Raw genomic sequence first — 10,963 nt, 5'->3', positions numbered from 1 at the left:
AGCCTGTTTCCGGATGTCAGGAGTATACTGGGCCCTGGGAGAACCTTCTTTTCTCTTGTAGGTACACACCATCCCGAAACAAAACAGAAGTGTGTACCATTTATGTAGCTGTGGTCTCTTGTACCCCATTATGGTGGTCTCAATTACCCCATGTTATATAAAGATCAATACAAAGTAAACATTAACATTGATCACCTCCACATTGGCTGTATACTTACATAGGATGCCTGGCTACAGATCACAGAAATTGGACTTGGCTGAGGGACACGGCTTGTGTACAGCACACCTTAGCGTTACTGGGTCACATTCCTCGAATATACATACACAAATGAATAGGAATGAGGGGTACTTGTGGAATGAGTGAAAAGATGTGGTTTACATTTTCAGATCTTATGTACTTGAATGTCTACAAAACAGAAGTTAACAAAACAGTCCTACCTATTATTTTTTTTGTTTAATTTTTAAAAGAAATTTCCTTAGCTGGTCTCAGTTGCCCCAGGTGGTCGAAATAGCCCCGTTCTATGGTGTGTGTGTGTATATATATATATATATATATATATATATATATATATATATATATATATATATATATATATATATATATATATATATATATATATATATATATATATATAGATATTTTCTGATAAATATTTCTTTCTTACAGGGCTTCCAATCCCACCACGTCTCCAGCTGCTGGTAACCTCCGCTACTATGCCACTGGGAGCTTCCAGCTTGACATGGGGATTGCTGTGACATGTCGCTGCCCAGTGTATCTACTCTGTGTCAAGACTGTGACCAGTGCAATCTGCCAGCTAGCAGGGGACTACATAAAGTTCCCCAGTCCTGCTGAAGAACAGGATGTCATGCGACAATTTGCTGAGGTAGCTGCCATGCCCGGAGTTATTGGATGTGTAGATGGTGTACACATCCCAATCATCAGTCCAGGTGGAGAAGATGCAGAACATTACCGCTGCAGGAAATGCTTTTATTCATTGAATATAATGGGGGTCTGCAACTCATCCATGCTCTACACAAATCTGGTCGTGAACTGGCAAGGTAGTGCACATGATGCCCGCATCTTCAGTGAGTCTGTTTTGTGTGCTACTCTGTAGGGAGGGCAGTACAGAGGATACTTGTTGGGGATTCGGGCTATGCCTGTAAAGCTACCTTTAACTCCCATTCGAATTCCTCGTAATGTTAAGGAGAGGCATTACAATGCCTCTCACATCAAAACAAGGAACCTGATCGAGAGAACGTTCGGGATTTGGAAGAATAGATTTGCTATTATCTCAAAGCCTATGTGAACAGCACTCTCAACATCTTAAAATATTGTGACTGCATGTGCCATCCTGCTCAATATTGCAATCCTCAACAAACTCCCGAGTGACATGCAAGAAGAAGAACTTGAGCCCATCAACATAGACATACTTGCAGATTATGATGTAGGCACTGGAAATGCTCGCAGAGCTTCCATTGTTGAGAGATTCTTTAGATCTTCTGTGGATGTCAAAATGTACACCATTGAGTGCTGGCAATGGAACCCAGGCTTCTGGATAGGAGTCAGGGCAGCAAGCCAACTGAGCCATCGATGATTTAAAAGTTCTCCGTCTAGTCCAAGACCCACACCGGCCACGGTGCCCCACACAGCCTCATACCAGAACACTTCCTGCTCCACTGCCTTAGATTCCACTCCCTCCGCTCCAACCCCAAAGCATCCCTAGCCAAACTCAACATCCACAGGCCAACTCTAGAAGACCTGCTGGGCAGCGACACCCTCAGCCCCAACACTGCCTTCCAAGCCCTCAAGTGTATGCAGACCTTCCTGCAGAAGTCGGGGCAACTCGACAGGATCTAACCCCTCCCCTGGTGACACATCGACCGAATAACAACATTTGCTAACATTTCACACCGACGCGGCTCAGGAGGCATGGTCCCACAGCCCAACCAGCCCCATAAAACACCCCAGAAAAGATGATCCCAGAGGCCACTTCTCTGGCACTGTATCTGACATCTCGCCCACTGTGGATATGCAGGAAAGGTGATTGCCCACACTCATGGTGGCTGGAAATGCTTTTATTTAACCCACAGTAGCACATGCGGTGCTATATATATTAGAGGAACTGCACAACACATTGAAAATTCAGTAATCTACATGACAAAATTTTTCACTATTATTGCAGTTTTTCTAATGTAAATATATACTACAGGTGGCATTATGGGTTGACTAAAAGCGATTAAAAGCGTTTCCAGCTACCATGAGTGTGAGCGAGGTCACTTTTCCTTCATATCCACAGTAGGGGCCAGGTGTCAGGTATAGTGCTGCATAAGTGGCCCTTGGCATGGTGACCTCAGTAGCTCAGTTGGGTTGATTTATACACAGATAGCCCAGGTTTGATCTTTTTTTTTCCCAGCCTATAGTGCTTTTAGGCTTTCTTGAGAGACCTGGATGGTAGTCGGCCCTAGCCCGTCATGATGCAGGCAAGTGTTTTATAGTGGCGCCGTCTTTTCTTGGTGTGGTGGTTGGTCACAGTGGTGTACATTTTGAGATCTTTATTGTAGTTTCTCTAATAATAAGTTATGTCTGTTCAGAAAATGAAAATAGCTTGTAAGATTTTGCATAAATATTTTCCGATCAAAATTTACAGTCTCTTTAATTTGTTCATTTCCTGCCTGAAGCCTATACGTACATAATCATGATATAAATAAATGAACAAAAATATTTATCAAACATCACTGAATATAATGTATTTCCTACTACAACTACTACTACTAACACTAGTTAATGTTGGCAATATATGCTAAAATGCTGATGATACAGAGATTGGCAGAGTAATTGAGTCGGATCGGGTCGCTAGTATTCTCCAGGATGAACTAGACAGATTGCGTGAATGGGCAGGGAAGTGGCAGATGGAGTTCAATGTCTGGAAGTGCAAAGAATGGGCTAATCACTCTGACGTAATATTCTTGATGTATAAATAAAACCCACACTGGCAGACGATAGTTATATTTTAACTAAACAGTTTGGTGGACACTGCCACCATCTTCAGTGGTGTAAAGAAAGACCACTGAAGATGGTGGCAGTGTTGGTTTTTATTTATACATCTGGAAGTGCAGTACTCTGAGTGTATATGGGAACAACCCCTCATAATTATTGGTTAAATGACACTCCCCTAAGAAGATCAAGGTGTGAGAGGAATTCAGGGATCTTGATGACCTCTGATCTCCATCTAAGAGCACAATGCATTCATCCTAGATATTGTGCAAATAGGGTATTGGGATTCATTTCAAGGAGAGTAAGCAACAAGTGCTGATGTCATCAAGCTATATTTAGCATTAGTTAGATCTTATCATGATAATGTGTTTTTTTTCTGGTCACCTTCATAATTGTAGAATGGGTATCAAAATGTTAGAATTGGTACAGTGGAGGATGACAAAGATGATTTACGGGTTCAAAAACTTGACATATGAGGAGACTCGAACAGTTAATTAAACTTGCATTTTCTAGAGAGGCAAAGGGTGCAAGGAGACTTGATCGAAGTTTATAAATGGATGAAGGGCTTTAATAAGGGGGATATTTATAAGGTTCTGATGGTAAGAGAGCTGGGTAGGACATGTAATAATGGGTTTAAATTTGATAAATTCAGATTCCACAGGGTCATAGGCAAAAAATACTTTACCAACAAGAGAATGAGTGGAACAGGCCTGGCCTTCATGTTATGAGAGTCAATAAGATGAACACATTAATAAAATGTTTAGATAAATTCATAGGTAGTGATGTTGGGGGGAGCTTACATGCTAACGGTGAAGAAGACTGGTGGTGGCCCTCCTCAATCACCTCCCAAGCTTTCCGAAGAACACGAGGCCGTTGCCTCCATGATTTCTGGAGAACTCAGTATGGGCGAGTGTGTCCTTGACACTCTTACAATACAAGATGGGCATGCAGTTGATGAGGCAGGCAATCCCATCATGGATGTTACTCTCCGGCATTCCCCAAACTGTCCAAAAATTTGGCTCTGCAGGTGTCTGCTGCCTCACGGATATGATGGCAAGTCTCCGTGAAGACATCTAGCTGCTGCTGCAACACCTCCCTGTGAAACTGGTACAGTTTCATCTGTTGGTCGTGCTCCTCTCTGGTCTGTTGAAGAAGGAGTTGGTGATACTCATCCTGCTGCTTCCGACAGGCCTGGTACTCTGCATCAAATTTCTTCCTCTGCCGTGGGGCACCAGAAGAAGAGGAGGCCACATTACATGTAAATGTAGTTAGTGATGGTGCAGTGGATGCAGAGGATGAAGCTTCTGGCTGGAAAGATGTAGAAGCACTAGGAGGTGCAGGTGCTTCAGCACATTCAGCGGCAGAAGTAGCAGAGGGGACCTCTGTCGGTGGCAGTTTTCCACTCACAGCTGTGAAATAATACAATGCATTATCAGTCATACTTATACATGAAAGATGATGTGACTCGGGAAATTTCTTCCTTCAATAACAATGTTAGCTTCTTTTCTTATAATACTTGAAAAAACACTACCCCATCAATAAAGGCACCAGAGGGAATTTGATATCTATTGCATTTATAGTTATTTAAATTTAATCCTAGACTGGGTCCCCTCAGAGCTTGTTTCTAGAAATGAGTAACTTATCTATCTATCTAAATATCTCTTTCTATCTATCTATCTATCTAACTATCTATCTATCTATCTATATATATATATATATATATATATATATATATATATATATATATATATATATATATATATATATATATATATATAGAGATATCTTCTCTCTCTCTCTCTCTCTCTCTCTCTCTCTATATATATATATATATATATATCTATATATATATCTATATATATATCTATCTATCTATATATATATATATATATATATATATATATATATATATATATATATATATATATATATATATATATATATATATATATATATATATATATATATTTTTTTTTTTTTTTTTTTGCATATCTTTTAACCTAAACCAGTGTATCAAAAAGTGAAAATTGATGATGAGAATAACAATGATAGTATTTATATGCAGCACCAGAACAAGAATGCAGAAAGCTGGATAATATAATGTGATATACTTTCAAGCAATGATTAACTTACTGAAAGTAACATCCATGATGGGAGTGCCTGCCTCATCCACTGGATGCCCATCTTGAATGGCAAGAGTGTCAAAGACATCCTCGCCCATGTTGAGTTCTCCAGAGATCATGGAGGCAACAGTCTCATGTTCTTCTGTAAACTTGGGAGGTGATGGAGGAGGGGCACCACCAGTCCTCTTCACCTTCAGCTTGTAGGCTCTCTCTTCCTTTTTCACACTGCAATGAAACATGATTTTAATAACAATAATATATCAAAGGCATACTGAATTGTAAACCCTTTAACAATACACCTCTGCAATGCAGTGGTTCGAGTCCCTAACAATGAATCTGCGGGCCTGGGCAGTCGGCATGCAGCCACCCAGCCGTTCATCCTTCCTTTCACCCGGGTACCTGGGGCCACCAGGGAAAGTAAACTGTGGTAACCCAGATGTTACACTGGTACTGTATCTGGTTTATGGGTTGTCTCATGACAGGCTCAAAGGATCAATGGGATGGAGATGAGCACTGCCACCACTAGCAGCTATAGCGTGTGCTCCCAACTTAACCTTTTCCTTTACCTTTTTTACCCTTTGACCAAATATAGTAAAGAGCATTGGAAACAACTTGTTGTACCAAAATTGATATTAGTGTTGCAGATTTAATATTCTAGTGCCTATTAATATTAATAGTGTTTGCATTAAAGATACATTGCTATTCAATTAGGTTGATAACATGGGATTATTTTAGTTTGAATATAGCTCTTAACTAACAAAGCAAGAATTAATGGGTTACTATTTGATCAGCAATGGTATAATATTATCATATGTAAGAGCTACACCTGCTCTATGCTTATTGCTATTCTACCAGTAATTCTTTCTTTTTGCCTTACAAATAACATGTAATAACAATGAAAAACAACTATAGCCTATTTTTAATGCATTATGATTATTTTGGATCTGGAGAACACATTATTAGTGTAATCTGTGTCTCAAAAGGTGAAAAGTTGATCATTTTAATCATCACCCAAACACTGGAGTGGATAGGTATTTATCAAAGGGGGGCACATCTGAGTATGGGAGGGCACTAGACAAGTGAAGCTCCGCGGCATTCTGATGCCACACAGAATGTTACAAGGGCACATTCTAAGATCATATTAATGGTGGGTATAAAGGCATGGTCGATGGGGGCAGTATGTTAATTCTCAGGGGAGGGAGTGGCATGTGACCCCAGTTGCTTCTGCAACCGCACGCTGAGGTGGAAGCATTTTCCCGTGACCCCGTGATGCAAGAACTATATGGTAATTCACAGTAAGAGCATTTATTATTTTATTGTTAAATTGTGGCAGCGACGCCGCGCTGTCTGTGCTGGTGGTGTTTTGAATCTCCAGCTCTCAATACATGTTCCAACACTATTCACCACCCCATAGTAACTTTATTCTGATGGAATGTCCACCGACACCTCCTACATAATGCAACCACATACTCATACGTGAAACATGCTGCCTGTCATCAGAACGGGGTGAATTGTCTTGCCTAGTTGGCTGTTACAACCACTAAGTTAAAGCGAGAATAATATATACCAAACTATACTACCAATACATATTATAATAGCGGTTATTTTTTAGATACGATGGCAAAATATAATTGTTTAGTCGGTCATCATATGAAACTGGCAATATAATTAAGCAAGCTGTATAGTATTTGCCTTTATCTTTCCAATGATATGCCGAATATTTGCTACAATGCATAGTTACAGAGGTGTGGAGGTGAAAATAGAACTCACCTCCCCCCTGCCCGACAGCGCACAGGGGTCATGACGCGTTGCGCACTGAAAGGATCGAGGAGAGGAGGACCTAAGAAGCGATACAAAGCGATACTGGTCAAAAGGTTAACTATATACAACGTAAAATCAATGCACCTCATTTACTTACTTCAATTTGATGCGGTTGAAACTTCTTTTCAATTGTTGAACTGATCGCGGCTCCAGATCAGGGTGCATGGCGTTGAAGTTTTTGGCGATCTCATCCCACGCCAAGTTCTTCTTGTGCTGGACCGCAGTGCTGGTTGACCTATCTTGAAGGACAGGCCTTTCCTCCACTAGCTGCACCAGGACTCTCCTCTGCCTTGACGAAAGTGGTGCAGCGCGGTCCATTGTCGATCAGCTTCCGTGCGCGCGCGTTGTTGTGATGGCGGAATATGCATTCATATCGGCACTCTGCATTATCTTTTTCATTTTTCTTTTTTTCATAATTGTTTAATTTGAATTTGTATCTTAAATGCTATTATTATATATAATTTCTTATATGTATGACTGCTGAAGTAAAAGTTTATGCACTGCACCTCGTCTTCTTCCATTAATTACGGCTATATCTAGCTTTTCTGTTTTGTTTATCTCTAAATTTATAATTTTCTCTTAAATGTAGTCCTGATATGAAACATGATTTTTGAAAAAAACGGGAAATCGGGCCGGTGCGTGGCCAGCTGATGCCGATCAGGCGTACCAACACCCAGATGCAGCCAGATGCAGCGGGGGCTGCTGGCGGGCTGGTCTCTCAATACGGTCGAGGGACGAAGTAACTTTGCCTACCTACATGGTCGAGCGACAGGAAAGGACGCTAGCCTTCGCGTCTAACAATACCACCCTAAGTGTGTGTTGGATTTACAGATATAGTAGCTTATAATATTTATATCATCCCGGCTCTCCCTTTTGTACTGTGCTCAATAATATTAAGAATTATTCGTTTGAAGCAGCATAGTTGAGGTTGACCGTAGACTCATTTTACATTATTCACCCCTACAATATTCGTTTTCTTTGTTGTTGTTTAGTAGAAAATGGGCTTTCGATGGTAGGCTATGAAGATAAGTGAGAAATAATACCACTAATAATTATACCATACCACAACCCCTACAACCCATCAACCACCACTATAACTACCACCACACTAAATACCACCTTCTTTAACCCACTGTTCCTTACCTCACAACCCTTACTACCACTATACTACCACCACAACCACAACCACCCACTGAGACCAATATATAACTATCACTACCTTCTTTAGCCTACTGCTCCACTCCTCACACCACTAACCACCCACACCCACCTACTACCACTTCCACTACTACCACAACCACTACCACACACACGCCTAAGATCACTACAACCATCACCACCCTCTATATAGCATACGATTAACTAACTAACTAACTAATTAACCCCGCCACTACTGATACTACCACCACCACAACCACTCACCCACTTAATTACCACCTCTACAACTACCACATACCCTCTTTAATTAAGGGTGCGGCCACACTACACGCGGTTTGCTGGGAGGGTAGAGGGTAGCGGGCACAGATCGAGTTAAATATATGAAGGAAGGAAGATATGAGAAGTAAGGAGAAAATAAGAAGAAATGTGAAGAAACACACACACACACACACACACACACACACACACACATATATACACACACACACACACACACACACACACACACACACACATCGCCCTCGGCTCTAACACTGTTCCTCTCGCCACTACAGGAAGAGACTGTCAAGCTCTGCGCGACTTCCGTCAAGGCCGGAGCGTCTGTAGGAATCGAGTACGTGGAGGCGTTCCCGGGGGACTTCGTGAAGACGACCGCCGCCACCACCACCACAACTACTCCTACACCAACCACCACTACTACTACTCCACCCACCACCACCACTACTCCTCCACCCACCACTTCTACCACTCCACCACCACCACCACTCCACCCACCCACCACCACTTCTACTACTCCACCCACCACCACTTCTACTACTCCACCCACCACCACTTCTACTACTCCACCCACCACCACTTCTACTACTCCACCCACCACCACCACTACTCCACCCACCACCACTTCTACTACTCCACCCACCACCACCACTACTCCACCCACCACCACTTCTACTACTCCACCCACCACCACTTCTACTACTCCACCCACCACCACTTCTACTACTCCACCCACCACCACTTCTACTACTCCACCCACCACCACTTCTACTACTCCACCCACCACCACTTCTACTACTCCACCCACCACCACTTCTACTACTCCACCCACCACCACTTCTACTACTCCACCCACCACCACTTCTACTACTCCACCCACCACCACCACTCCTCCACCCACCACCACTTCTACTACTCCACCCACCACCACTTCTACTACTCCACCCACCACCACCACTACTCCACCCACCACCACTTCTACTACTCCACCCACCACCACTTCTACTACTCCACCCACCACCACGACTACTACTCCACCCACCACCACTTCTACTACTCCACCCACCACCACTTCTACTACTCCACCCACCACCACTTCTACTACTCCACCCACCACCACTTCTACTACTCCACCCACCACCACTTCTACTACTCCACCCACCACCACTTCTACTACTCCACCCACCACTTCTACTACTCCACCCACCACCACCACTACTACTCCACCCACCACCACTTCTACTACTCCACCCACCACCACTTCTACTACTCCACCCACCACCACTTCTACTACTCCACCCACCACCACTTCTACTACTCCACCCACCACCACTTCTACTACTCCACCCACCACCACTTCTACTACTCCACCCACCACCACTACTACTCCACCCACCACCACGACTACTACTCCACCCACCACCACTTCTACTACTCCACCCACCACCACTTCTACTACTCCACCCACCACCACTACTACTACTCCACCCACCACCACTTCTACTACTCCACCCACCACCACTTCTACTACTCCACCCACCACCACCACTACTCCTACACCCACCACCACTTCTACTACTCCACCCACCACCACCACTACTCCACCCACCACCACTTCTACTACTCCACCCACCACCACCACTACTCCTACACCTACCACCACTTCTACTACTCCACCCACCACCACCACTACTCCTACACCTACCACCACTACTGCTACACCCACCACCACCACTACCACACCCACTACCACCTCCACTACTACAATACCAACTACCACTACTACTGCACCCACCACCACCACCACCACCACACCGACACCCACCACCACTACATCAACTGCAACTTTACCCCCTACAATAACAACTAGCACCACCACAACCTTAGCAACCCCCACCATCGACACCACCACAGACACGACCTCTCTTGACCCCGCCACGACTACAAGTGATGAATATTGGACGACTACAGAGGACGATGACTCAGTGGTGACCCTTCCTGACGGTGACAACAACAGCATCTTGGGCCTGTCCATGTTTGAGTTCATCGTCGTCCTTCTCTCCTCCTTCCTCCTCCTCCTCGTCCTCTTCACTTGCTTCCTCATGCTGATTTTCAAGAGGAAGAGGAGGATCTACGTCAGAGTGAGTTCTTCTGTACTTTGGTTCCTCTTGAAGACTTTGAGGTTCATGGCTTTTGGAGTGTAGCAAAATCCTTCGTAGCATTCATGAAGTCAGTCATTTTTTCATCAATTAGAAACTTTACTTACATTTCCCTCAGTTTTCAAGAGGAAGATCTACGGCAGAGTTTGTTTTTACTTCACTTACTCCTAAAGACTTTGTGGTCCATGTTTTTTTGGAGTGTATATAAAGATTTTCCGTAATATTCACAGAAGCCAGTCAGTCAGTTCGTCAATAATAACAAACTTTCCCTTTTCAGTAGTCAGTGTTTCCGTAACGATATGATTTTGAGGTTCATGTTTTTTGAGTTGTCTAAAGATCTTCCGTACCATTCATGAAAGCCACCTAGTCATTTCATCAATAATAACAACCTTTCCTCTTCTTATCGTTATCACTATTCCGGTAGCGACATG

At 43.2% G+C, this 10,963-nt stretch overlaps 1 protein-coding gene across 1 annotated transcript; it reads right to left on the bottom strand.

Moving 5' to 3' along the window:
* Nucleotides 1–4,068: 4,068 nt before the first annotated feature.
* On the bottom strand, nt 4,069–7,374 carry LOC126990813 (fibrinogen silencer-binding protein-like). The gene is made up of 4 exons (XM_050849451.1): nt 7,037–7,374; nt 5,129–5,343; nt 4,164–4,404; nt 4,069–4,078 (listed from the first exon to the last, which is right to left on the bottom strand). The coding sequence occupies exons 1-4, from the start codon at nt 7,255–7,257 to the stop codon at nt 4,069–4,071; spliced, it is 687 nt and encodes a 228-aa protein (XP_050705408.1). The 5' UTR covers nt 7,258–7,374.
* Nucleotides 7,375–10,963: the final 3,589 nt, after the last annotated feature.

This window comes from Eriocheir sinensis, unplaced genomic scaffold, assembly GCF_024679095.1.
Source record: "Eriocheir sinensis breed Jianghai 21 unplaced genomic scaffold, ASM2467909v1 Scaffold204, whole genome shotgun sequence".
Classification (NCBI taxonomy): Eukaryota; Metazoa; Arthropoda; class Malacostraca; order Decapoda; family Varunidae; genus Eriocheir; species Eriocheir sinensis.
Note: the sequence above shows the minus strand (reverse complement) of the source record. Positions and strands in the feature narration are given on the sequence as shown.

Bases quoted from the DNA above. Each gene is read 5' to 3' on its own strand.
- LOC126990813 (XM_050849451.1), bottom strand. From the start codon at position 7,257: ATGGACCGCGCTGCACCACTTTCGTCAAGGCAGAGGAGAGTCCTGGTG. The intron at 5,344-7,036 runs GTAAGTAAATGA...GTTTCATTGCAG, and splicing joins TTCAACCGCATCAAATTGAA to TGTGAAAAAGGAAGAGAGAG. The intron at 4,405-5,128 runs GTAAGTTAATCA...ATTATTTCACAG, and splicing joins CATCATGGATGTTACTTTCA to CTGTGAGTGGAAAACTGCCA.